The sequence below is a fragment of the Brachyistius frenatus genome, unplaced genomic scaffold (genome assembly GCF_029030835.1).
Source record: "Brachyistius frenatus isolate BFR_SWC_R1_liver_20210118 unplaced genomic scaffold, ASM2903083v1 Contig_98, whole genome shotgun sequence".
In the NCBI taxonomy this organism is placed as follows: domain Eukaryota; kingdom Metazoa; phylum Chordata; class Actinopteri; family Embiotocidae; genus Brachyistius; species Brachyistius frenatus.
The window spans coordinates 417,672-445,502 of NW_027210697.1; the positions used below are offsets into that span (position 1 = coordinate 417,672).

Consider the following 27,831-nt stretch of genomic DNA (forward strand, 5'->3'; position numbering starts at 1 on the left):
TGCATTTGTTCATTTCACGTTGAACTGGTTATTGATACAGAAGCAGCGATGGAAGAAGAACTGCCCAAGGACGAGGACGTGGCCGCCAGCGAAGCCGCCAACGCCACAGCGATAGAACAAATGTTCAACGCTGAAGACACGTTGAAAATTGTGGCGTTATTCCACGAAGCCGATGCCGATGGGAGCGGCGGCCTGGACATCGACGAATTTTGTGAGGCGATGGTTAAATTATACAGCAGCGTGTCATTCGACCACCTTCTCGCCCTCCACATGATGATTGACACAAACTGCGACGGAGCTGTGGACTTGGGGGAGCTTTTACATTTTGTGTGGCAGAAAGAAAAGGCGTCCGAGAAATTGGACTTCAACAACATACTTTTTCCCAAACCTGTGACCATCGTGCCGCTCAATGACTACAGAAAGATTGTTGGTTTTCTGTGCCCTGCCGCCATGGATGAAGGGAATTTCAACAAAAATTTACCAGGTAAAGTCAGCCCTTACCGAAAACGCCAATACGTCACCATCACCGCAGACGGCATACTTAAATACTGGTCCAATGACTTTAGGTCTTCGCACCCAATTGACTTGCGTGAGGACGAACGAAGGCTGCCCTACACGCACAGAAGGAAAATGGAGGTGAGCGACGTCCTGTACATCAAACAAGTGAAAGAGCTGGTTGTCTCTTCTTCTGACAGGGAAATGTATTTCTACCACTTCGGCACCTTAGTCGATGTCTTTAGAATCAAGTACTCTCTCACGGAAAAAGACCACAAAGTGACTGCGTTGTCTTACTGGTGCAAAAATAAGAAATCCATCTTCGCCTTCTGCGACTCAAAAGGATTCCTGTCCGTGTTCATCTCCCACGACGTCGAGTCGAACGGCCTCTTCGACAAAGGAGCGTTTTACAAGGACCCTCGGAGGGATCACGCGACTGCTTACGTTTCGCACCTGCTGACGAACCCCTCCAAAGACTTTTACAGCCTTCGACTTTCCATCTTCGACGAGGCGTGCGGTCACATTCAAAGCTTTCCGGGCCTCGGGTCGTTTGGCATCTGCTCCAAGTCGTCCAAAGAGATGACCATTGTCACGCTCATCTTTCCCGACAAATTGTCCCCGCCCCAAGTCAGCCAGACAGATTACACGAGTGAGGTCAACAAAGAGTTTTTCACCTGCGTGGACTACTCCAACCACTCGGAGAACATTGTCACCGGCGGTACAGACGGAGTATTACGCACGTGGAAGCCCGGGATCAAACTTTACAATAACTTGGAAGGACACGAAAACGCCATCACCCGCATTGTATACAACCCCAAAGACCAGGTCTTGATCACTTTTTCTGCCGACAGCAACCTACGCGTTTGGTCCGACCACATGTGGTACTGCTTGCAGAGTTTCGACATCAAAGGCATGAACAATTCGCCGATCACCAGCATGTTTTACGACTTCTACAACAACGAGTTGTTCCTGGCCAACACGGACATAGCGAGGTCCCTCGGAAGAGGAACAGACGTTCTGAAAAGTCAGCTGACCTCCCACGACAAGCCCATTTGCTGCATGCTCTATCACCGGATTTTCAAGCAGGTGGTCACGGTTTGCCTGGACGGCCTGGTGGTGGTGTGGGAAACGGAGACCGGGCGAATCACCATCCAGTTCACGCTCCCGACCGCGGGACTCACCACCATGGCGTTTGACGAACCGCAACGCAAGTTGATAACGGTTTCCCAGGATGGGAAAGTGAGGCTGTGGAACTTCAACAACGCGCTGCAGCTCGACGTCCTCTCCGTCACCGTGCCGAGCAAGGTGACGGGTGTCATCTGCAGGGGCGAGCGCTTGTACGTTTCGGCGCAGAATTCGGAGAAGATTTTCGACCTGGACTTGGAAGGAAACAACAACCAGTGTTTGACGCACCACTTGCTGTGCAACGTCGTCTCCATGGATTTGCACGAGCCCACGCTCATGACGGTGTCCTGCGACAGAAATGTCGTGGTCTGGAACTTAAAAAACAGAGACGTTCTCTATTGCATCAGGATGAACGAGAACCCCAGGGCGATGTTGGCAGGAAAGAACGATCAAGGGCACGTGGTTCGCGTGGCCCCTAAAACCGGCGACAGAAGATTGAAGTCTTCAGACGTGACGGAAGAGATCAGCGTGGATGTCGACCTTCACATTCTGTGCCTGAAGTCCCGGGAGAATGACATCGACACGGCCACGATGCTTTCCACCATGGACGGCCACGTCTACGCCTGGTCCATGAAAATCAAGGGAGGGCTCATAGGAAAGTTTAAAGCCGTGAAGGACGACGGTGCGACGATTACCTCCATGACAACCGACCCGGGTGACTACACGCTACTGACCGGGCACAGCACCGGGCACGTTTCTATGTGGGACATTCAGAGTTATGGCTTCAAAACGGAGGCGGACGCCGGTCCGTTTGAAAATGTTCAAGGGAGGCAAGTGTCACTGCTTCCACCTCCACTGTTGCGCTCCTGGCAAGCTCACAGATCGAAGGTGGTCAGCATCGTATGGGCCTCCTATTTTAAAATCGTCATTACCGCAACGTTGAATTACAACATTAAGGTGTGGACAAAGACAGGCGGCTACATGGGCATCTTGAGGCGAGACCAATGGGACGCCGAACAGATAAAAGCTCAAGAGGAGGTTACAGAGACGCAGGACGACAGAGCCCTCACGCCCGAGAAGGAAACCGTACGGTTGGAAGAGCCGGCAATTACCGAGCCGACATCAGATCTCCATGACCAAAAGAAAGGGAGAAATCGCATAGCCGCGGAAATACAGACGGACATGCAGCGTTATAACGCATTCACGCAAAAGAACGAGACGGAAATCAAAAGACTAGACGAAATACTGAAAGAGAGAGACGAAATTAGTAAAAGGTATAAAAAGGAAGCAGCTGGACTGGATGCATTCGATGACTGAAGATACGAGTTCACACCAGCTGACAGCACGAGGTCCGACACTGAAACCGCCACCGCTCACCGAAGGCCCCGCTAACTACGAACTCACTCCAGAAGAAAAGAAACGTCCTGTACACCCCCCCGGCCCACCCACTTTTTTTTTTTTTCCAAATGTAACCTCAAGAGTAAAGGGAAAAAAAGATTATATGTGTGTGTATGTGTATTTATTCATTGGTCTTACTTTTTCTCCAAAAAAAAAAACCCCATCTTTTTCTCTATCTAATTTTTATTGTATACGTATTTGTAATTTTTTGACGACAAAATTTCCCCGCTGTTGGATTAATAAAGTCGTATCTATCTTATTTTATGGAGATACCTGGATATGTCTCAGATTTTTACCGGTTTTCTTAACAAACCTTAAACTTGTTCAAATGTTGACCATATCATTAAACACTATTTAAATTACTTGTGTAAACAAATTGTCAGTAGTTGTTGATTTTTCTCTGCGGTATTCTCTCGCCGTCCTTCATGCAATCGTGAGGTAAATTGTGAAACCGTTCAGTGAAACGAGCAGTTGAAAGACGACGACCCTTTTGACTTCAAAAACAAAACAAATCGCACAGGCAGATGGACGCAAATACATGACGAGTTTTAATTTTCTCATAAAACTATTACATCTCAATATGCAAAGCGAACATTTGAAAAGGTCGACCCCCTGATTTTGTTTTAGCTGAGAAATTGTGGGATTTACAGGACGCTAAAACAAGATTAGAGAGTGTCTTCAAAACGCAGAAACTTCGATTTGACAAGCGTTAACTTTGGCAAAGTGATTTAATATCATTTTGACTTCTTAACGAGCCGTGGGAACCTCGATTTATGCACAAAATATATCCTCCATTGTTCTGTCTGTACTCGCAGGTGATGATCAAAAAAAAGAAAATGTTACAACACATTATTAAAATCAATGTTCTGACGTGTGTACAGTCGTAAGAATAAATACCGACAGAGAAATTAGACAAGCAGCTTTGTGTTATCTGTATAATCCAAATTAAAAGGGAAACGTTTCCTACCTGATGCCGTGTGGTAAGTTAGTGCCGTGACTGGTCGTTAAAGGGTCAGTTCAGCCACAGGACGATGTGTCCGCTCTAAATCCGACTACTTTTGACTCTCCAACCAGGAGGAGAGCCGTGAAGCACGACAGCCGGACCCGCCCGGGGTGAGTGACGTCCGAAAGACGGACACGCCCAGCGACGTCGTGAGTTGTTTTAAGGAGATCTGCGTCAAGCTATGGCACGAGCACAGAGGTGATTTCAGCTGTTGGACTAAAGCACAAAAGTCAGAAAGTCGCTTCTCAATCCTCCGACCTCGATCCTGCGACGCTGCAGGAAATAAGTTGGCAGCGGCGGTTTCCAGGAAAAAGACCTCTGTGTGTGTGTGTGTGTGTGTGTGTGTGAGTGAGAGAAGGGGGTTGTAAGGCATCAGTGGGCGGAGCCACAGAAAGGCCGACGAGCTCCGAAACGCCTCCGCACGAACTCAAACATTCACAGCCGATCTGGGCGTCGCGCCCCAGTCCGAGGTCACGTCGCTCCGCTCGGAGGTTAAAAGGCCGACCCGTCGCAGATGATGTTCTGGCCTCGGCCGGGGAAGAGCTCCATCTGCCAGTAGCGGGGGTCGGCGTACACTGCAAAGGTCAAAACCATCATCAGTGATTGACGTGACGTGATTTTTTTTTCTTTTTATTTTATTTTGTGCACATGGCATGAATTTATACACACAATATAGTAAATACAATTGACATTTATGGGAAGACAGTGAAAATGTATTTAAGGTAGAAAAATACTATTCTAGAACTAAATTCCTAAATGATGAGCTGTCTCCACAAACTTACTGTTTTGTGCGTCAAACTTAACTATTGTGGTTTACATAAAATGGAAAACCATAAACAAAACTCAATTCAAGAACTGTATATCCAAATTTTAATTTCTCCAAATATATATATATATATATATATTTTTTTTTTTTGTATTAATGTTTGGAAGGAAGATAAAAGGGAATTGTTCGTGTGTGAGGTTGCTGTGTGTCGGTGGTCCTGAGGCGCAGCAGGTGTTACCCATGTCTCCCGGCGTCAGCCAAAGGTTGAAGGAGCTGCAGTGTTTCTGGCAGCGCTGGACAGGCAGGACTCGAACTGTCGGCAGCCCCTCGCCGACCACCAGCCAGCCGAGCACCCCGACGCCCTGAAACCCACACAGCAAGTTTGAACCACCAGTTTGCATTGTGTGTTGTGCTGTTTTATTAATTTGTTTATCGTGAGTCCAAAAAAAACGTCGGTACATCCTGGTGGTGACTTCTCGTCTCCTGTCCGGTCTCGGCTGGACTCACCTTGCTCTGGGAGTTCGTGCTGTGCGTGACCAGGCAGCGCTGCAGGATGGTCCCAGCGCTGTCCAGCAGGGGGCAGAGCTCAGCCTTTGGGAAGAGCCACCGCAACACCTTCTCCCTGGTGCCAGAGCTGAACCTCCTGCAGAGAAAAAAAGGTATTCGGCACCACTGTCTCGTAAACTGAGATAAATTCTGATCTCATCAGTCGAGTTATCTGGCAAATGTTTTACTCATCCAGGCTAACCCTGATGATACTCAACACAATGACAGCATCTTAATGTGAAGACAGCGGTTTACTGCGAGACTGCAGGTGCAATCATCTGAAAACTTTCTCCTAATTGCTTTTACAATAGAAAAGGTTTCGTTTTCACCTCGAGCTCCACAAATAAAACGTGAACACTAAACACAACAAAATAATGTTTCAGCAAATTCAATATATGGGCAAAAGAATTCGTGTCAGTCCTTTACCGAATTTCTCAAATATCGATTCTCCTGCTTTTTACAAGGTAGCATGTGATCAGAGCAGATGCCGACACAATCAGACCCTCTAAAACAGACTCATGAACACACAGAGCTGTCAGACTGGACCCGACCAGACCCGATTAAACAGTGTGAATCAGTCTGACTGCTGCATTGGGAGAAATCAGTGGACTCATGAGGACTTTTACTTTGAATGCAGATGTTTACCAGAGCAGGGTGAAGTTGGCGGGTCCCTGAGGCAGGCCGAGGTTGTAGCTCTGCGGACCGTCGTCCTCCTCCAGCAGAATGGACATGGAGCCCGAGTGGGCCAAGTAGAGCTCCTCGAGCTGCTGCCGCTGGACGCTGAGGGACTCGCCGCCCTGCAGACAACAGCACGAACAGACGGAAACCAGAGTGAACAAAACAGGGTCGTGGGAAGCAGCGTGTATAACACGTCAACGCTTTTCATACCACGTCATCGTTGGGCGGTAGCAGAGCAGACGGATTAAAAAACAAAAAAGAAGTCAACAACGATAACATAGTTTTAAAGATGTACAAAATCGGTTGTTAGTTCATCTTTTAAAGAAATGATGTGAGACAATCTGGCTGCACGGGAGGGAGAAAACTAATTAGCTTCTTCTCTGGAGCAACACAAGCTGCAGCTCATGGCAACCGTTTTAAAAGGCAGCAAACAAACTGACAGAAAAACCCTGATTTATCAAAAGTAAAGTTGAAATAATTAAAAGTGATGTACACAATATAAACTTGAGATTATCAAAAAAAAAAAAAAAAAAAAAGCTTCAATATAAAAAACAAAAGTATATTAAAAAAAAAAGGGGTGTTTATGTTTTTACGGCTTTTGTTAACCAAGTTTGCGACATGGGGAAGCTCGTCTGGACGGCCACCCCCGACTGCGGTGACCTCTGACCTTCAGCAGGACCAGCTGTGGCCCCCGTCGCAGAGCCACGGTCCCTCTGAGGCTCTCTGGGACTTCCAGCACCGAGGAGATCTCGGCACACCCCGAACAGTTGACCAGACTCTGCCTGAGGGAGCCGGCACTCCACCACTCGTGGAAACCTGCAGCGTGCACGTGCACGCACACACACACACACACACACACACACACACACACACACACACACACACACACACACACACACACACACACACACACACTATTAAAATGACTGGCAGGCAGCCTCATCTGTTGTCAAGCTCTGACTGGCAGGTGGAGTCAGAGATGTGCTCAGCAGTGATGTCACAGACTGCTGGAGGTCAACAAAAACAAGGTTTTCAGCTTTAAACATGGTATATCTGCCCACATGAGTTATTGATTGATAATAATTGATTCATTATTTATTATCTTAGTCCAACTGAACTGAACTTTTAAATCTTGAAATGTTAGTATTTTTTTTTATATCATTAAAAGTAAGAAAAAAAAAAAGATCTTTTGATGAAATGTAAAACATGATGTTTCTCATCTCAGCTGGCATGCCGGCGTCTACGCGTCACACGCAGACAGGAAGTGAACAGTAAAGACACCACAGCAGCTGATCTGCAGCTGACAAAACTTCTCCAGTGATCGTAAGTTTGGTCGCTTTGTTAGATAAGTTCAGAAATTCAGAAGAGTTCACGTTTGGTTAGATAAGAAAGAGATTTTTAGCACTTCAGCGAATCAGAGTCTGTGTGTCTTATTTTGCTTTTCCTCCAAGGATGCAGCGACTTCAACACATTTCTTCTCTGGATTGGCACATCGCAGCTGTTGTACACGTTTCTACTCTGAACCAAAAACCTTCTCTTTGGTGATAATCTGTGTTTTTTTTTGTTTGTGTACGTGTGAGAAAGAACAGATGCTGAAAATAAGATGGAAATAAAGACCTTGCAGGTTGTACTTCTTGGCGATGGGCAGCGAGAGCAGGCGGACGTGGCTGAGAGGGGACGACCAGTTGTAACAGCCCAGACTGACCAGGCCCAGCTGGGGGGCGTTCTGGGGGTAGGTGAAGGCTAACACGACGACCAGCAGGAAGCCCACGGCCACCACAAACTGCACAGACGACAGAGGCGTCGCAACACAAAAAAAAAACGTCTTAGATTCGACACTTAAAAGTCGTTCACACGCGCAGCCTGTCGAACTAATTAACTGCGATAACGGACTAAATCCTTTAACCTGCACCTGTTGTGTGTTTTCACCTTGATGGTGGCTCTCAGGATGGGGAACTGCGGAGGCTCTCTTCTGGGCTCGTTGGTCTCCAGGACCTGCTTGATGAACCTCTCGATCTCCCTCTCCGACATGCCGTAGCGGTAGCCCGACTGGCGCAGGATGTCGATGCTCTCGGACAGTTTGTCGTAGATACACGGCTCGCTCGTCGTCGTCCCCATGACGACGGCGGCGGCGGCGGCTTCTTCTTCTTGGTCAAACGCGTCGGTCTTTAGCCGTGTCGGGCCGCAGGACCATGATGTCACCTGCGACGATATCCAAGATGTTAAATGTAAATATTTAGGGAAGCTGAACTCGCCCTTATTGGCTGGTTGTATCTTTTTATTTTGAAGTTCTTAGTCGCGTTTTTAACGATGAGCCGACAAGTCAGACCGACAGTAAAAGTTTTTCACACTGAAAATCTCGCTGGAGGTTTGATTTGTTTGTTTTAATTCGTGTCAGTAAAAACGTCGAGGCGTGGGTTAAGATTTAAAAAATAGACAACGTTTGTTTATGGCAGCGAAGAGACAGAAAGGAGTATAAAGTAGTAGTGGTGGAAATAACAAAGTACATTTCGTTTAAAGTACATTTGTGAGGCTCCATCACAAATTATTATAATAATATATACATATATATATATATATATATATATAATATTTACTGATGCTACAGTATCAATAATCTAATGACGTCATATCTGATAATATATCAGTCAAAGGCACCAAACCAGTCTTTGTTTTTTATTTTTACTTTAATATAATTGAACTACACTTTACTACTAAAACATGTACTTTTACTTCAGTATGAATTTTGCCTGTAAAAGGAGTATTTTTTTTATTTTTTTTTTTTTTATTTTTTACTTTGCTGTATCGGTACTTCCAGTAAAGTATATTTCTACTCGTGTGATATAATGAAGTAAATAAATAAAAATAAAAATAAAAATAAAAAAGCAACGTTGAAAAAAAAAAAAAAAAAAAAAACAGTAAAGTAAAACAGGTTAGCTCGTCTTAGCCAGCCTTAAAAAAAAGACGGTTCAATTTACGAACAGACACAAACTGACGCCCTCACCTCAAATTGAGATGCAGCGCCGCGGTGGGAAGTCTCCGTTTCTCACGTCTTCTTCTAAAATAAATATATATATTTATATATATATATATATATAAAAAAAAAGAAAAAGGAACTAGCTCACGAGCTTATTGGCATAGCTGTCACGGACATCTTCTTCTTCGTCTGGTTTATTCGCGGTTGTCAAACAAAAACGTAGCTCACTACCGCCACCACCTGGTATGGAGTGTGTATTCGGAAAATGTAATTATATTAAATTAAAAAAATCTCTCTGGACATCGTTAATCTCTCTGCGATTTAGTAATACGTTTTCTTATTTCTGTTTCATATTATTGACGGTATATCACGTTTTCTGATGTTTGAATTTATTTGGCATATTTCAACATCTCTCCCAGCACATTCGCATGTAAAATTCACATTTTTATTCGACGATATTACCAAAAAGCAACTGATAAAGTAGTCAATCTGTGGAGAAAGGTGACATCTTTCATGTTTGTGAAAGCTGTTTCGTAAACATCTTTCAATAGCCAATCAGAAAACTGAAAAGACCTTAGTCCCGCCCTGAAACAACCAAAATAAGACACATCGTCCAATGAGAGCACTGCATTTTACAGGAAGTTCCGCCCCTTGTTTCCGTTACTTAACTGACAACACGGAGCTGCGTCAAGTTGCAGATAATTCAGTCAAGTTTGCAGAGAAACAAACTCCAAATTAGATAGAGCTGTCAAACAAACAATAAAGTAAAAAAAAGAAGTAAATAAGTTCATTTGTTTCTTCAGTTATTCCACCGCCCAATGCACTTGTCTGTTTTGTTGATTGTGTCTCAATTTCTTATTGATTATATATATATATATAATCAATTATTACTTAACTTTAAAGTGAAAACTTGATCTAGTGACTCCTGAAATGTAAACATATTGTATATAAATCATATTTATCCATTCATGTCTGTGGCGATCGTTTCAAAATAGGTTAGGTTAGGTTAGGTAGTTACTTTATTAATCCCCGAGGGGAAATTTTTTTCGCTACAGCAGCATACAGAAGTAATAAGATAATAATAGAATAATAGAAAAGCAATAAAATAGCAGTAAAAAAAATATAAAATATAAAATGCACAGTATATACAGTACAGTATATATATTATATACAAAATAGGATATCTGAAAAGGACTCCCTAGTCGCCCAAATTATTTTACAGTAATATTAGGTTTAGAGTTGTAATACAGAATAAACAAACAAAAAATTGAAGCCCGGTTATTGTGACATAACAATAAAAATTAAATTTTCCTCGTTGTCGTGAAATACATTTTATTTTGAAAGTTGAAGTCGGAAGTCGTCGATGTTATTGTTTGCGAATTGATGTCGTTGACCGATTCTGGTGCAACCTGGACGTAACTGACAGGCGGGCAAAGCTTCAGACTCCGCTCGCGTTTATATTTTCTGTTTAAACTTATTTTTCTCTCGCAGGAACCGAGCAGGTCCAACTTGGTCTCAACCCGGTTCACGCCGCTGCGTTTTGGTTTTGGTTTCGATATTAAAAAAAAACAAAAAACGTGGTGTTGTTGACGAAGGTCAGCGAGGGGATCTCCAGGTGAAGACGGTCCGATCCGAACCAGATGCTTTCCTCGGGCAGGACCGTGTCCTCCAGGCTGCTGAGGCCCGCGCCGTGGCTCCCTCTCCGGCGTGGCTCCGAGCGGACAGTCACCAGCTCCCGGCCGAAAGGTAACGAGGAGCCCCGGCCGTGTTTTATCTCCCTCCCGAGAGCAGCTAGCACGGAGCTAATCCCAAAGTGACGCAGTTTTGTTATGGAAGGACGGGAAACTTCACAACACCGATGAAATGAGTTTTAAAAACATTTAAATATATATATATAATATATATATATATGTAACATCTAATGTGACAGACCGCTGTCAGCTGTCTGTCATATTAGAAACATCATTCGAAATAATACGTCAGAAGTCAATTAAATAAATTAAAAACACGAGGTCCAACAGGAAATAGTTTCCTGACTTAAAAAAATATCTTAAAGTGGTTTTTTTAATTGCTTAACAATTAATTAATTTGATCATGTAGAGATGTTAAACATTCTGTTGTTCCAGGTTTAATTTTTATTATTATTATTAAACGTGAATATCTGAAATATTCTAAGCAAAATAAAAGTTTTTTTTTTTTTTAAAACACTACAATAGATGTAAATTGTATTTAATGTAGTATATTAGTTAAAATGTCAGCTATTTCTGTAGTCATAAAATTTGGAAATCCAGGCTCTAATCCTCAATTAGTCCAAAAATACCAAAGAGATTGAGGTCATTACCAAATGATGTCATTAATGAAACTGAAATCAGATCATCTTTAAGGTTTTTATCACAGCAATGCAGTAAAAATATTCCTTATAGAGTACTCTGTGTCCAAGGGGACAAAATGCCCAATTCAGTGCTTCATTGTTCACAATAGAGGAGTTGAGAGGTACAAAAATATATTATATTACAATATAATAAACTGATGGGAAGATTGTAGTTTTTTTTTATTATTATGAAATTCAGTCTTATTTATGTTTTATATGATAAAATCAGCAAAAATAGTCAAATATAATAAAAAAGATAATAACATTCTGACATACAAATATGTTTAGTAATGTGATACCTAATTCAGTGCCCACTTATCAGAGCTTGACAGTTTCCTCTGCTTGGCTGTATAAACACGAATGATTCAATACCTCCTGATCTGCCGGATGCACATTTGTGACTCAGCATTTTAGTCCAGAGTCATACGGAGTTCATTAAACTCGGGAGGAAATCCAGCTGTTGTTTTCAGGGATTTCTCTTCTAAAAAAAAAACCGAGTGGTTGCAAGAGAGGAATGTGCGTTAAACTTAAATTAATCTATTTTCCGTTACTCAGTTGTGTCCAGTTTGCATGGATTAAATTGGATTATTTCATTGGTCTCTACGGGGTTTTCGATCAGTTCCATTTTTTGGTAAAATTGCAAAACAAGTATTGAATTAAAATCTCTGCGGTATTAAAAAAAAAAAAAAAAAACGCTCTAATACGTTGTGAAGTTAACTTCAACACTGAAAACTGTTTTGTGGCGCAGAACTGATCAAGAAACAGGAACTGGACAAAGATGAGCTCCGCCCCCTCTACATGGACTTCCAGGCCACCACTCCCATGGTAACTTTTACCAACCGCGTTGCCATGGTTACACGCTTTGCATCCGATGATGTCAGAGTCAGAAGGAGATTTACACTCGGGCGTATTTACACTTAAAGTCTAATGTGTGTGTGTGTGTGTGTGTGTGTGTGTGTGTGTTTAGGACCCCCGGGTGCTGGACGCCATGTTGCCGTACCAGGTGAATTACTACGGTAACCCTCACTCCAGAACACACGCCTACGGCTGGGAGAGCGAGAGCGCCATGGAGACCGCCAGGAAGGTAGAGAGACACTCAAAGTCTGTACAAAGAGCCAAAATATGAACTTCTTACAGAGTAAATCTCGTTGCTGAACTTCCTGCGGTGATGCACGTGCGTGCTCTGCGACATCATTATGGGGTTACAAGTTCAGCAGAGCACATTTCTGATCGCATCTACCAGAGAGGGCGGCAAAACACTGCTTTTCCACTCTTGGTTAAGTTACTCTTCGAGAGTCTCCGATTTAAAACACAGTCCAGCCATTTACCTGGTTTAGACCGAGTCTTGTTTGAACAACTTCTTTCATCACAGTGCCGTGTGTGGTTAATGCGTAAAGTCTTTTATGTTGAATTTGTATGTACTGACTGTGTGTCGTCGGTCTCTTTCTGAGCAGCAGGTGGCTGATCTGGTTGGAGCCGATCCCAGAGAGATCATCTTCACCAGCGGAGCCACGGAGTCCAACAACATGGCCATCAAGGTCGCTCTCTGCTCCTCATCTTCATCGCTTGCTCTCCACCAACTTGTCTCCACCTCCTTTTCCCCAGTAACAGAATGGGAACGTGTCCGGAGCAGATTGTAACACACTGTAAAAACAAAAACAAAGTCGATGCAGGAATGATATAACAAGATACAATGACAATACATTAAAGCAGAATGATAACACCCATAAAAATACAGTAGAGGCCAGACATGCATGAAGATCAGAATGGAAAACATTTATAATAAAGCTGAAGGATGTAAATGGGAGGAGATGGTGAATGCTGAGCGTGCAGCAACAGTAAGTTCTCCTCCGTCTCCTGCAGGGCGTGGCCAGGTTCTACCAGGCCAAGAAGCGTCACGTGATCACCACCCAGACCGAGCACAAGTGCGTGCTGGACTCGTGTCGAGTTCTGGAGTCCGAGGGATTCAGCATCACCTACCTGCCGGTCCAGACCAACGGACTGCTGGACCTGGAGGTACGCGTGCAGCGAGCGCACAGACACACGCGCGTGTACACGCGGCCAACACGCAGAAAGAAGTTCACTGTGTAACGTTAACGACTGCGTCCGTTGTGTTCAGCTGTTGGAGGCCTCCATCCGCCCGGACACCTCGCTGGTGTCGGTGATGACCGTCAACAACGAGATCGGAGTCCAGCAGCCCATCAAGGAGATAGGTAACCGCGGCAACGCCGAATTCAGAGTTCTGATCAAAGCAAATCGATTCGTTGGACTTTACTCTCCCTGCCCGCAGGCCGGCTCTGTCGCTCGAAGGGCGTCTACCTCCACACCGACGCCGCTCAGGCTGTCGGAAAGATTCCCCTCAACGTCGCTGACTGGAAGATCGATCTGATGTCCATCAGCGGTCACAAGATCTACGGACCCAAAGGTTAGCCGAGCATTAGCAGCCGGTATCGCTTTAACTGCTCGATGAGGCAGGTCGGCCGTTTAACTCATTTCAAACTGTTTATGCAAATAGTCTAAAACCAGAAAGGCCTAAATTGACTGACATTTTGCAGTCAAAGTATGAATACTGAACAACATAACATTAAAAACAAAAGTGAGCAAAAAGGTTCAAGGTAGTTATATGGAGATATTTATGGCCCCGCCCATCATTATAACCTGCTACTGATTCTTTTTATTCCTTTGACAGATTTTAACCAACACATCTATTTATTTTGATTGTGCTTACTTGTATCTGTTGTTTTATTTTCTATATTTACATCATTTTGATGATGCAACTTCCCTAGTGGCACATGTTTCTACCGGGAACTAATTAGGTGCTTTATAAACAAAGTTTTGCTTTGCTTTGTTTTGTTTTGGGCAGGTGTGGGCGCTCTGTACGTGCGCCGTAGGCCACGTGTGCGCTTGGAGCCGCTGCAGAACGGCGGTGGGCAGGAGAGGGGGCTGCGCTCGGGCACCGTCCCCACCCCGCTGGCCGTCGGGCTGGGAGCCGCCTGCAGCATCGCCCAGCAGGAAATGGAGGTGAAATCCGGACATTTAAACATCACAAGACTCAGAAAACACACCTAAATATCACAAGACTTAATGTGTGTGTGTGTGTGTGTGTGTGTGTGTGTGTGTGTGTGTGTGTGTGTGTGTGTGTGTGTGTAGTATGATCATCACCGAGTGTCCATGCTGGCAAATCGTATGATCAACAAGATCATGTCTGGCATTCCTGACGTCATCATGAATGGAGATCCAGAACAACGCTACCCTGGTACACACACACACACACACACACACACACACACACACACACACACACACACACACACACACACACACAGAGAGATACATGTACAGATATACACATGTACAGACACAGGGATGAAATTCTTGCACAAAAAACACTGCTGCGCTCCCGAGTTTCAACAAACAAGAAAATAAAATAACATCACTGAAGTCTTCACACTTAATGACCGAGGTTTCTGTTGGAGCTCCGTATTAGATGACTTCTCTGACTGTCAGTGTGTATGTGTGCATTTGTGTGTGTGTGTGTGTGTGTGTGTGTGTGTGTGTGTGTGTGTGTGTGTGTGTGTGTGTGTGTGTGTGTGTGTGTGTGTGTGTGTGTGTTTTCAGGCTGCGTCAACCTTTCCTTCGCCTATGTGGAGGGAGAGAGTCTGCTGATGGCCCTGAAGGACGTTGCGCTTTCATCTGGGAGGTCAGACACAAACTTTGAACTTTAACCTCGATGAGTATAAATTAGTACACCTTTAAAGATGACTGAATATGTGTGTGTGTGTGTATGTGTGTGTGTGTGTGTGTGTGTGCGTGTGTGCAGTGCGTGTACGTCTGCATCTCTGGAGCCGTCGTACGTCCTCAGAGCGATCGGAGCAGATGAAGATCTGGCGCACTCTTCCATCAGGTACAAACATTCACTGATCATAATCCTGATGGTCACACTGCCAATGATCTTGGTATTTTTTTTTTTTTATTGCAGTCTTGAATATTAAATTTAACCTTTGACCTTTTTGGATATAACGTGTAATGACTTTATCCTGTTAGATATTTGTGTGAAATTTAGTCACAATTAGCTAATTCATTCTTGAGTTATGGCCAAAAATGTGTTTGGTGATGTCATAGTGACCTTTGACCGCCAAAATCCAATCAATTCACTGTTATGACCAAGTGAAGGTTTGTGACAAATTTGCAGAATTTCCTTTCAGGTGAGATATTAAATTCACTAGAACAGACAGACTGACAATCTGGCTGTTGTCGTCAACGAGGCATAATTATTAATAAGTGAACGCATAATAAACCTGTTCATAATCCTAACTATGACCCTCATCCTGATGTATTCTAGTGGTTCATTGTGTGTACAACAACTGAATTCTCTAACAGACTCACAGAAAGGAAGAGTTTTTAAAAAAAATAATTTATTTTGCACTCGGCTGGCTGGTAAACATCCGCAGCTTAAAGACAATTCTCCGCCGCCTTCCTGTTTGTCGTCTCTCTCGGTCTCTTCTCTGATTAATCTCCTCCTGTGTTGGATTCTTTGGCAGGTTCGGTATTGGCAGGTTCACCACAGAAGAAGAAATCGACTACACGGCAGAAAAATGCATCCAGCAGGTCATCAGACTCCGAGAGATGAGGTGAGTTCAGCTGCGTCTTATTTTGGACATCAATACACGAAACGTCTCCGTCTGATACACGCGTCTCTGCCTGTTTTTGCATGAACGAGTGAACGCCATGTTACGGTTAACAGCCGATAACACGTCCTCCCCTCTGTCTCTCTCTCTCTCTTTTGGTCTGTCAGTCCCCTGTGGGAGATGGTTCAGGAAGGCATCGACCTGAAGAGCATTAAGTGGGCGCAGCACTAGACTCCTCCCCCTTCCTGTCCACTTCCTAGCTGCCGACGACGATAATGGTTCCCAAGAAGTTCTTGGACGGACCCTCTGTTTCTTCCTGCTCACAAACACGCACAAACTTCCTGTCCGACTTGAAGTCTGTTTGTAGGCCGTATAGCACTCGTCTCTGTGTAGAAGCTGCTCCGTCAGGAGATGTTGCTCAGAGATTTGACCAACACGCAGCAATCTTTGTTATATTTTTACCGTTGCGCATCAGTCAGCCTCCGTTGCTCAACAAGTTACGTTTGTACCTTGACTGAAAAGTTGTCGGGAGGCTGTGACACGATTTTAGGGCTGTCCGAGATGCAAGTTGACATTCGGGACAAAAAAAAAAAAAATGTCTAAGTTGTCAATCTGAGACGGTGAAACTCGCTGTGAGACACAATTTTGGAACTTTGACGAACCGAAGAACCACATTCAGTAAATAAATCATCAGATAGAGGTTCAGGACCAAGTTCTCAGCGTTGCTGCTGCAGCAAACCAACCAATCAGAATTCAACACATAATGATGCGGACGACACCAGCCAGCGCAATATGTTGCACGTGACATTTCTGGATAAAGTTTTGGAGGGGGGGGGGGGGATTTACATACACGCACAAATTTAAGTGATGGAGGTGAAAAAAAAAAGCTGATGTAGCTGATGACGTGTCTTTGCTCTCTTATTTCTTCTTTTTTATTTTGTATCCTTGGGCGTCCACCTCACAATCTGACACGTCTCACTCGGTAGAATCTGACACGGAAGGTTTTTATTCAACCCGTCTCGCCCAGTGTGACATTTTGCAGTCGAGTTAGTCCTTGTGGCACGGCTCTTTTTGGGTTACCTCGCTTCACTGATGCTGATGACCTGTTATGAAGCTGCCCCGTTTATTCTCTGTTTACTAATCCAGCTCTAAACCAGGCATCTCAATTCCAGCCAATCAAGTACAGAACAAACAGTGGACTACTTGATATGAGAAGAAACAGCGCCACCTGCAGGGAAATAATACTACCGAGACGAGACCAAGTGGCGTTCAGCAGAATGAGCCGTCTCACACACGAGAAGGAAAAGATGTTTAATGTTGGAATTTATAGTTTACTGAGCCTGTTAAGAGTGTACAATTGATATGCAGCTTTAAACATCATTAATTCATCTGTTTGTGTGGTGCACTCTGATTTAAACAGATGATTCTCTTCTCCGACAAGCATCTGTGTAATTTGTCATTTTATGTCGACTCGGTATAAAAACGATTGGCTCAGTTTTTCCTGTGATCTGATTGGTCAGCTGCGGGGGGGTTGTTGACAGGCATTGATCTGATGTTGATTGAGAAGGTCTGACGTTGATGTGACGTCCTACCCCCAGTTACTGCGGCGAAATGTGACCGAGCTTTGTGACACCATACATTTTTAGTGGCAGACAAAACTGCTAATCTCATTTTGGGTGATGATTCTTCGAGTCTCGCACACTGTTCGCTGGTTATACACTATCCTCTCTGTCTCTGTCGTGCTTCTGTCTTTCAGTGTTCAACACTGATTAAAAATCAATGTTTCAGTGTCTGATCAGCAGTTCCCACCGAAATGTCCTGTCAAACAGTATTAGCAGCATTATTATTCTGTTATTCTGGAACACTCAGCAAGATTGCAGCCCTGATTTGACCACAAGGGACAATTAGATTTTTAGATTTAAAAAAATTAAAAAAAAAAAAAGAGCTCTAGCCAGTCTTCTGGCACCTCACGTGTCTTGAGGTTTTTGATGAGAATCTGAAAATTAATTGTAACACCACCCTCACATCATCGGGGAGGATTTTTTAAAAGTCTTGCATCGTGTTCTCGGATGTAGTCTGCGCCTCTGTCATATTTATTAAACTTCACCTGCCGCTGTCCTCTACTGTTACTCTTCTCTACACATTATTATCCAATAAATTGCTGCTTCATGATTATGCAATCAAATTTTCGTGCATTTGTTTTTTCATTTCTATATATATATATATATATATATATTTTTTTTTTGTGGTTACAAAGTAGATGTTACTTTTCTAAAACGTACGCATCAATACAAAAACACAAAATATCAGCTTTTCTTTAAATGCACATTTCGTGAATGGTCTCCCTCTGACGTCATACATCCTCTCGCGAGAACACGTGTCAACATCGCGGTGTTTACGCCGACATTTCGTGCGGTAGCAGCTCGCGGGAGAGAGAAGAGAAGAAGAGGACAAAAAAAAAAAGACAAAAAAAAGACCTACATTCACGAGTTAAACCTCAAGTGTGTTTGTTGACAAATTTTTCGGTAAGAATCCACTAGCGGCAGCCCGCTCGATGACGCACTCACCCCGGGAGCCGAGCTCCGCTCCGACACACACACACACACGCACAAAAAGCCCAAGGTTCACTAGCAGCTAGGTTGCTAACGGAACGTTAGCCCGCAAGGTAGCCGAAGCTATATTCAACTTTATTTTTATTTTCTGCTGTTAATTAGTTAAGTTAGCTATTATTATTTTTTGTTTTTAGGAATTTTCTGTAAAGGACTGTTTGTTTAGTAAAATCACCGCTTGTTTTTTTTAAAAAAAAAAAGGTCATAGGTTTGGTAATTATAATTGTGTCTTAGCTGCGGCTGCTAACTACTCGTTAGCCACCTTAGCCGAGGTATAAATGAATGTAATTATCATCAGCTGTTTGTGTTGTAGTTTCTTTTATAAGGAGAGTTTGTGAGTCTTGCTCTGTCCTCGGGTTTTATTTTTATTTTTTTTATTCAGCTTAGTTCACAGTTTGAGCTACGCAACCGTCAATCATCACTGGAATCCCTAAACCACGCCCCCATCCCTCTTGCGTCATGACGCCGCACACACAACGCTTAACGATGTGAGCTGGTAGAGAGTCGATCAAGATGAGTGGCAGTTGTCATGGAGACTTACTGGGACTTTTTCTGGTAGCTGGTGGTGATGTACTAAAACTCATTCATGTTGTTTTCAGACATGAACCCTGCGAAATAGAGTTTTTATAATATAGACACACACACAAAAAAAGAGTGGTTAATTTAAAAAAAAAAAAAAATTTAAACAAAGTTAGGAACATTAAAATAAAAAATTTTACGTGCTTGTTTATCTCTGTGGAGTAATTTTGACCAGGCACATGGAGAAGGCTTAGCTAATCCTGTCGTTTGTAAATAAAACATTAATATCATCACTTATTACACAGAACATAGACTTCTGCTGCATATTTTACATAAGAGAGGGGTTATGTGATTTTATATTTAATTCCTCGTTTCTCACTTGCGGTATGTTCAGCGTTCTGTTGGACATCCAGACATTCAATGTTTAAGGCGCGTCCTCTTCACACACACATTATTTATATAAAATAATAATATTATTTAAACATGACCGTTTAAAACTGCTCAAACATTCGCATAACAAGGTGCATGTCTGAAATGAGTTCTCATTTGGTGAATCTTTGGTTAGGTTTAATGGTTTTTCTCTCAAAGTTCAGTGGTGCAGGTCAGTAGTGGAGTTCTGTGCAAACAGAGCCGGAGATATTTACCAGTCCAAAATAGATGGAGGGGTAAGTTGTGGAGCATACAGCTATTGTAAATTACTTTTAATTAGATGGAAAGGGCTTGCTGCTCCTGGCCTCATCTGTCCAGCTGCTGTGCTGTCTGAGCTTTGAGCTCCATGTTGTCCAGTGAGTCCCTCATCGTCCTTCTTGAGTCAGTTCTGTTTTGGTGTTTTGAGTTATTTGTGGCGCTCCACTCTTTTCGCTGTGTTTTGAGTTTAGAGGCCAACATGTGGCCGGTTATGTATTTCTGATTTAAGCTTTGCTCCTTAATTTGCTGCATTGAAAATTTCTCTCTGGTTTTCTTGTCTGTTTGCAGGAGGTTTCTTTCTGTCTTTAATCAGCTCCATATTGTTCCTTTGTTACTGAGAGTGGAAAACTCAGCTTCCTTTGACCGTTTTCACCTGCCTCTGGATTCCTGAGTTGTTTCTCTAACACCATTAGCTGTTGGGTTTTTGTTTTTCCCCTCTCTCGCTGTGTTTCTTCCTGTCACTGCTGTTGATGTTTCAGAGATCGTCGGCCGTTTTGGTGCGAAAAAGTGATGAGAAGTGGCTGTTAAGGTGGAAAATCCATTTTGAAGAAAGGACTGGGTGAACTGCCGGTCATTTGCCAGTGATTTGTTGGTGCTGAAGTTGAACGCTGCTCTCACCGACGATGACGTCAGGTATCATGTTGAAAGGTGCGGTGAGCTGCAGGTTGCAGCCTGACGTAAAGACTTCAGAAGTTTGTGTTTTCACTATTTATCAACTATTTTGTGAGCCACAGGGTGACTGAAGTGTTAGTGCAGCGAGATGTCCGTCTCAGACGTTGATACCGAGGATTGTAGGAGCAGCAAGGTTTGCTCCAACTGCTGTCGCTCAGCCGGACAACTTGTTTTTGTTTTTACCGGTGCGGTAAACGCTTCGCTCTGCTCCTCATTGCTGTTTACTGTCTCTTCTGATCAGCTGCTGTCTTTGGTGCTGTGCTGGCAATCGGTTGCTGATGTCGCTGGGGTTTTATATTGCTAATGTTGCTCTGGTTGACATGATGCTAATGTTCGCTTTGGTTTACATGTACCCGACATCGCTTTGTCAAAATGTTGATGATGTTGCTCTTACTGCTCTGGTGGATAAGTTACTGCTGTTGCTACTGTTAACATGATGCTGATGTTGTGATGACGATGTGTTGCGCATTTGCTGGTTACACGTGTCGGTGGTGTTTTGCAACCAGCTGCTGAAGTGCTGCTTGGTGACTCGTACTCACTTGGTGATGCTTGAGGGTCCAGATCTTTGGGATCTCGCTGGTCACCCGGTGGCCAAATACCTTCTGGGTCGTTGCTGACTGGTGACTCGCTGGTTGTTGAGATCAGTGGAACCCCTGTAGGTCGGCATGTCCTGTCTTCAGGCTACGAGTGTACTGAAAAGTTTGGCTCTAGTTTGATATTTGGTCTTCGTCATGATGAAGTTTGGTTTTCGACAGGTGTGTTGTCTCTGCTGTCATGAAGGAAAAGCTTCTGCTGGCGCAATATATTTGTCAAAAGTCTCCAAGTTGGGATCTAAGTCGGGGTTTTCTTTGTGTTGTGCTCAGGTTAAAGGCAATCATTTATTTGCTCGGCTGAAATCATACATAACACAATACTTTGGACATATTCAACACTTTTTTTTTCTTTTTTTTCTTTTTTTGAGTCTGATTTGAAAGCTAGTTGTTGACACTGATTAAACACAACCTGCTAAAATCACCAACACTCCGGTCCCTGGAAGCTCATGTAGAACTTACTGTCAGTCTGATGTGTGAAAGATGTTTTGAACAGGAATGTTTGTTTCTCTGACCTTTTCACCAGGTTTCAGTATCCTGCAGAAATCTTCTGTCTGTTACACAGTGAAACTTTACACACAGCTTAGTTGCATTGGTGAGTTGCATGAGATTCTTGAAGGTTTACTGTTGCACGAAGTATTTCACAATTAATATAAGCAATATTTTTGTACTGCATGGTAGAGAACAGTAAGGCTTACTGCAAAGAACTAAATTGCCAGCAACTTCTCAGCTATATGCAGGAGTGACTACACAGAGCACATCTGCTGAGATTGAAGGCCTCAGTGATCTTCAAATGAATTGGGTTGAATGACGATGTCTTCTGAAATGTCATTATCTGTTTCAAAGTTAGCCAAATCTCTTACTTCACTAATGGTCTTCACATCCTGCTAGGTGACACAATAAACACCTAATTTGAAGGATACTGTTGGCCTTAATTTCCAGCAAAATAAGTTGCATTAAAAAGTTTCTTTTGTAAGTCCGGTTTTGGGCTTTTACTGAAACACACAAGGTGCATCTAAGGTCTACTGAAAACTGACTACACTTGCTGGATAAAATAGAAGCTGTGTGAGTTGTTATTTTACAAACCAAACTGACCTCACTGGGAGGATTTATAGAGTGTGACATGGCCCTGGTGCATGCTTGCTTCAGAAAACAAGAAAGTGGCACAGTTACCGTATATATCTGGCAAAAAGTTTGGCCAAACTTAGTCATCACTGAAAGATTTCACTGAAGACAAATATTTGTCTGTTTAAGCACAGGAAACACGTTTTAGCCTTTTAGTGCAGGACAAACTGTCAGTGTGGTGTATTTTGTTCCTTCCTGTTGGTATCTAGGCTATAACGTAATTTGTTCATCCTCTGCCATGTAATTTTTTACAACACAAATTATTTAGCACTGAAGCTATGTCCATGCTTAAGCTTCTGTTGTGATCTAACAAATAATGGGATGTGCAGCATGATTTAATCATTTTTCTGTGGAAGAACAAGCTTATCAAACTCATTCAAAGCTGCAGAGACTGTTTTAGTTCAGCTTTTTTTGCCAGTTCCTCCAAAATTTTGCAAAATTCACTCACCACCCCTTTCCAAAAACCCACTGGTTTCCAGATGTCTTGACCCACAAATGGGTGTATGAAGTTTTAAAAATGGTGTCTGGGTTATTCAAAAGAATCTGAAATCTAAGCCGTGTTGACTACTCCGTTTTATTGGCCTGCAAAGTTACATCTGAGTTTACTGGGAAAACATCTGGAAACCACTGGTCTCTCCTTTTCTGCTATTGATCTGATGGTAGTGTTGCTTTCTCCCCAGGTTGTAGGGCTGTTGTTTAGCAGTCAGTATGGCAGTAGTCATCAGGCTGCAGGGTCTGCCCATAGTGGCCGGCACCATGGACATCAGACACTTCTTCTCTGGCCTCACCATTCCTGACGGGGGAGTGCACATCGTTGGGGGTGAACATGGTGAGGCTTTCATCGTCTTCGCCACTGATGAGGATGCTCGACTGGGGATGATGCGAACAGGCGGGTCCATTAAGGTCTCTAAAGTGTCACTTTTGCTTAGCAGCAAGACAGAAATGCAAAACATGATCGAACTCAGCCGCCGCAGATTTGAGGCTGGGGCGGGGGCTGTGGAGATGGCTGCACCTACAGCAGGAAATCCCAACCGACAAGCGGGCGCTGCCCCCATACCCACGGTGCAGTCTGGGGCAGGGGCGAGAAGTGGTAGCCATGGAAACCAGGGTTTCAGCAACGCCCCGGCCTCGGTGACGGCAACGAGCTCATCCCAGGAGCCCCCGAGCAACAAGTCGGCAGCCAGCTTGGCCAGCGTGGTGCCCAGCTTCCCCAACAGCTACAGTTCTGCCCCCACAATCACCACAGCTCTGGCATCACTGAATGCGGGTCCACCACCCATGCCGCCACTTCCCAGCATGGCCTCCATGCCGCCGATGCCCACACTCCCCAACATTCCTGTTCCTCCGCCGGTGTCTTCCCTCCCCCCTGTCCCTTCTGTTTCCCAGCTGTCCCAAGGTCCTCCAGTGCCTCCTATGTCCCACCTCCACCACATGTCCTCCATGCCTCCTTTCAACCCTTCCCTCCCACCGCCAGCAGGACTGGGCTCTGGCCTTCCTCTTGGAACCCCTAATCCTATGCTCTTTAACCCCCTCTCCCCTCTGGCCTCACTTGGCCTTCAGGCCCACATGAAGGCTGCTGCTGCCGCAGCCACTGGAGCAGGAGTGGCCAACCCCGATGAATTGTTTGTTCTCCTGCAGAACCTCCCGTTCTCATGCTCAGAGGTTGAAGTCAGGGACTTTTTTCGGGGTCTGGGGGTAGACGGGGTTCGCCTAGTGAGGGATGGGCAGGGTCGGCCAACTGGCAGGGCTATGGTCAGGTTCTTCTCACCCCAGGACAGTTTTGAAGCTGTAAAGCGGGGAGGTGGCATGATGGGCCAGAGATTCATTGAGATCACTCCAAGCTCTGAGCGTCAGTGGGCAAGCCTGCATGATAGTGGGATAGGCCATGCTCCTCACCATATTGGCAAATCAAATAACAGCAATGAGTCACAGGACCAGCAGCACCGCCGTGGTAATACTGGGCCAGGAGGGAGGGATCAGCGAGGAAGGTCACGATCTCCTCACCGGCAGGAGTATTGCGTCTACCTGAAGGGCCTTCCTTACGAAGCTGACAAAAAACAGATTAAGGAGTTCTTTAAGAATCTGGCCATTGTGGAAGACAGCGTCTACATTGCCTATGGGCCTAACGGGCGAGCCACAGGAGAGGGCTTCCTCGAGTTCAAATCAGAACAGGACCACAAGAGTGCACTTGGTGCTCACATGCAATACATGGGCACCCGCTTCATCCAAGTCCACCCAATCAGCCGAAAGGGAATGCTTGAAAAGATTGACTCGATCCGCAAACGTGAAGCAGCACAAGGTGATGGCAAGAACCAAGATGGCATGAAAGCTCCCAGGAATTGCGCCCACATCACCAACATCCCGTACAACATTTCCAAGAAGGATGTTCGTGCCTTCCTAGAGGGTGTGGGCCTCTACGAGGACACCCTAAAGGTCCTGACCGATAGCCATGGCAACGGTTTAGGGCAAGCCATCTTCCAGCTGCAAACTGAGGAAGATGCCCGCAAAGCTGAAAGACTACATCGCCAGAAACTCAATGGTCGTGATGCCTTTGTCCATCTGGTGACCTTTGAGCAGATGAAGGAAATTGAGAGGAATCCTCCACCCCAAAACAAGAGGGGCCAGCGCAACCAGAACCAGCAGAATCAAATCCAGAACCAGCACCAGCAAGCCCAGCCCAGTCCCCAGCAGCCCCAGATCAACCCATTTGCCGGAATTAGTGGGGAGGAGTTTAACTTTCTCAGAAACACCATGGGGAACCTCAACAGCGCTCCCTTTGTTACTCCATTCTCAGCCCCAGGAAACGGGCTGGCAGGCCCTCCTCCTCTGCCTCCGCTGGCTGCAGGGTTGGGGGACGTGAATCTGGGCGTGGCTCCTCCACTCGTCGCAGGGCTTCCCGGAGCACCAATCTTGGAGCCACCGGGCTTTCGGCCTGGAGGTGCAGGAGGAGCTCCGTTCAGCCAGGACGGGCTGAGAGGCTTGGTGCCGTTTGACAATGCCAACAGAAAAGGAGGTGGAGGAGGACAGAATCGAGGAGGAGGAGGGGCCAACAACAACCCAGGACGTCAAGGGGGCGGGGCAGCTGCTGGACAGCAGGTGTTCACTCCGGGGACCGAAGGTCTCCGCAACCAGCCGGCCCCCGGAGGATCCAGCAATCCCAGCAATCAACGCGGTGCTGCCGGTCCAACAATTGTAAAACTTCAGAACATGCCGTTCACAGTAACCGTAGATGAGATCATGGACTTTTTCTACGGCTACCAGGTCCTGCCAGGCTCGGTCTGCTTACAGTTCAGTGAGAAAGGTCTCCCAACTGGTGAGGCCATGGTGGCCTTCCAGAACCACGAGGAAGCTGCTGCTGCAGTTATGGACCTTAATGACCGACCTATTGGCGCACGCAAGGTTAAGATAAGCCTGGGTTGAAGCCCCGCCCAAAACAGACTGTATATTAAAAAAAAAAAAAGTACATCCTCCTGGATCAACCGTTCAAGCAAAGACAACTTTATCCATAGCTGATTTTGGACTTAAGCTAACCATGCCCTGTTCACTGACTGTCAGATATTACTGAAGCTCCGCCCCCTGTGTGTAAATATTGGCAGGTAAGCCTCACACACCCCTGCAGTCTGTCTAATAAGAAAGCTGTGATCCAGACTTTGCTCTTTTTTTGCAGCTGCTCCACTGACTCTGATAGCACAGACTGATGATAACGATGATGATGATGATGATTTTGGCAGGATTTTGGTCCTTTCTTGTTTCCGTGACAATGCAGCTTTTTGTCATATCATGTTGACACACTGAACACGCTCACCTGTTTTGTTGCTATGGTAACATGATCATTGTGAAGTGGTGGAAAAATAATGTTTGTGCTGTATACGCTTTAATATGCTGTGCTGCTGTGGTTTGAAATTTACATGCTCTGTTGCCATGGTAATATCTTAACATGCTCTGTTGCTATGGTAAAGTGATGAACAGCCACAGTATGTTGCCATGATAAAATGTGTATGTTCTGTTGCTATGGTAAAATCTTTACATGCTCTGTTGGCACACTAAAATCTTTACATTCTCTGTTGCTATGGTAAAATCTGTTGCTATGGTTAAACCTGCTGTAGATGAAAAGCCTTTCTACTACAGTGCTTTGATGCCTTGGTAAAGTCTTCACATTCCTTGTTGCTGTGGTAAAATCATGATTAAAAGCTCTGTTGCCATGATCAAATGTTTATGCTCTGTTGCTATGGTGAATTGTTGAGATGTCCCCTCGCTGTGGTAAGAATTATACTGTTGCCATTGTAAAGGCTGACACTGTTGCTATGGTAAAATGTCGACACAATTCTTTGTTGCAACAGTTCTCTGTTGCCATGGAGAGGATGTGGGGTTGACAGGTTGCTGACTCATGTTTTATTTTGTTAATTAGGGCCGCTGAGTTCTTTTCTTCTGTCTCTTTTTTCTGATGTTGCTGTTTTTCAAACAATGCCGCCCCCCCCCTCCCCTCCCGCCCCCCAACCCCTCTTTTCCACAGCACATGCTCAGTAGGTGTTTGGACTGTAGAGTGCCGAGATGAAGTCTAGTGTTTTTAGTATGGTAGCTTTTTTGTTCTATGTATGTTTGATCATGTTTTGGGTGTTTTCACCTTAAAAGTTCATTTTTGTTTCTATTGTCAGTGTGAACAAACTTCTATGAACGAAGAACCATACATGATGTGGAGTCTCCTTTACTTTGGCTAATAAAAGGAAGTTCCTCACCTGCGATCAGCTCTCTCTCTCTCTCTCTCTCTCTCTCTGACTTTCTGCTCTTCACTGCCTGATGATGGAAGCGATTATTGGTGAAAGAGGTCTCTTGTTTCTCTATTTTGTCAAACCTGATGGACGGCTGGGTTGTTCTTTTTAGAGTACAGATGACTTTTTGTGTCAACATCCTAAAAGGCAAAATGAGGTACTTTAAAATGCAACTTTGTGCCTCAAGTAATCATTTTATATTATACTTTTATATCTGAGCCTTAGCCACATATTCTTTTAGAATAAGTAGCAAAGTGAAAGATATGCTAGAGAAGGTCCAGTAACTTTAATTTATTTCTTAACTGTAAAGTTGCTGCTTTCTGGCCTGTAGGGTCATAGACCTTGATTTAAACCTTTTTTTTTAATTTAGTTTTTGCCCCTGATGACTTGAAACCAAGCCATTAGAGTCTGTTAATCCTGATGCATTTTACTATGACATGCCTGGTTGAGCAGTTTTCACCTCGGTAGACTCCCAGCAATTGTAACCACCTCCACATTAAAGCTTACAGCTAAACTTGCAGGGAACCTAATGGCTTGCTGGACAACATATTCCATTGGACTTATTTAGAAATATTTAGTATTATAAATGTCCAGAAACACTAACAAAAACTCATCAATTCCACACATACTCCAGGCGGTGCAAAACTACATCTGAGAGCTGCAGGCCTTTACTATTAGTTCTGTTAGATCCCTTCAGTAAATGGTGGGAATTTCTTGATGAACTACTTATGAATTACCTCGCAAAACTTTGGCACCCAATCGTGACGTGGTTACAGGCAGTTTGCCCGAGATAGTGCTCAAATAGATAAATGGTGCCCATATTAAGATTTTTAAGTCAGTGATCCTGAGGTCGGGATGTCACAAGCAGGTTCT

General features: G+C 44.4%; 4 protein-coding genes across 6 annotated transcripts; 3 read left to right on the forward strand and 1 right to left on the reverse strand.

Moving 5' to 3' along the window:
- Nucleotides 1–48: 48 nt before the first annotated feature.
- LOC138628318 (WD repeat-containing protein on Y chromosome-like) lies at nt 49–4,135 on the forward strand. Its single transcript, XM_069711302.1, has 2 exons — nt 49–2,711; nt 4,093–4,135. The coding sequence occupies exons 1-2, from the start codon at nt 49–51 to the stop codon at nt 4,133–4,135; spliced, it is 2,706 nt and encodes a 901-aa protein (XP_069567403.1).
- Nucleotides 3,544–9,164, reverse strand: cunh6orf89 (chromosome unknown C6orf89 homolog). Its single transcript, XM_069711229.1, has 8 exons — nt 9,016–9,164; nt 7,941–8,213; nt 7,629–7,794; nt 6,679–6,827; nt 5,979–6,130; nt 5,295–5,430; nt 5,026–5,149; nt 3,544–4,596 (listed from the first exon to the last, which is right to left on the reverse strand). Exons 2-8 carry the CDS (start codon nt 8,127–8,129, stop codon nt 4,514–4,516), a joined length of 999 nt encoding a protein of 332 aa, XP_069567330.1. The 5' UTR covers nt 8,130–8,213; nt 9,016–9,164; the 3' UTR covers nt 3,544–4,513.
- Nucleotides 9,165–10,387: 1,223 nt separating this feature from the next.
- nfs1 (NFS1 cysteine desulfurase) lies at nt 10,388–18,172 on the forward strand. Its single transcript, XM_069711245.1, has 13 exons — nt 10,388–10,734; nt 12,108–12,184; nt 12,327–12,443; nt 12,814–12,897; nt 13,223–13,375; nt 13,479–13,572; nt 13,650–13,784; nt 14,223–14,380; nt 14,510–14,615; nt 14,978–15,059; nt 15,180–15,263; nt 15,901–15,990; nt 16,155–18,172. Exons 1-13 carry the CDS (start codon nt 10,629–10,631, stop codon nt 16,216–16,218), a joined length of 1,350 nt encoding a protein of 449 aa, XP_069567346.1. The 5' UTR covers nt 10,388–10,628; the 3' UTR covers nt 16,219–18,172.
- A 191-nt stretch (nt 18,173–18,363) lies between these two features.
- rbm12 (RNA binding motif protein 12) lies at nt 18,364–26,931 on the forward strand. Of its 3 annotated transcripts, none has more exons than XM_069711318.1 (3): nt 18,364–18,512; nt 21,591–21,659; nt 22,870–26,931. In XM_069711318.1, exon 3 carries the CDS (start codon nt 22,898–22,900, stop codon nt 25,607–25,609), a length of 2,712 nt encoding a protein of 903 aa, XP_069567419.1. In that variant the 5' UTR covers nt 18,364–18,512; nt 21,591–21,659; nt 22,870–22,897; the 3' UTR covers nt 25,610–26,931. The 3 variants fall into 3 exon arrangements, with proteins under 3 accessions (XP_069567419.1, XP_069567421.1, XP_069567420.1); XM_069711319.1 differs by lacking the exon at nt 18,364–18,512 and adding an exon at nt 18,519–18,652; XM_069711320.1 differs by lacking the exon at nt 21,591–21,659.
- The last annotated feature ends 900 nt before the right edge of the window (nt 26,932–27,831 follow it).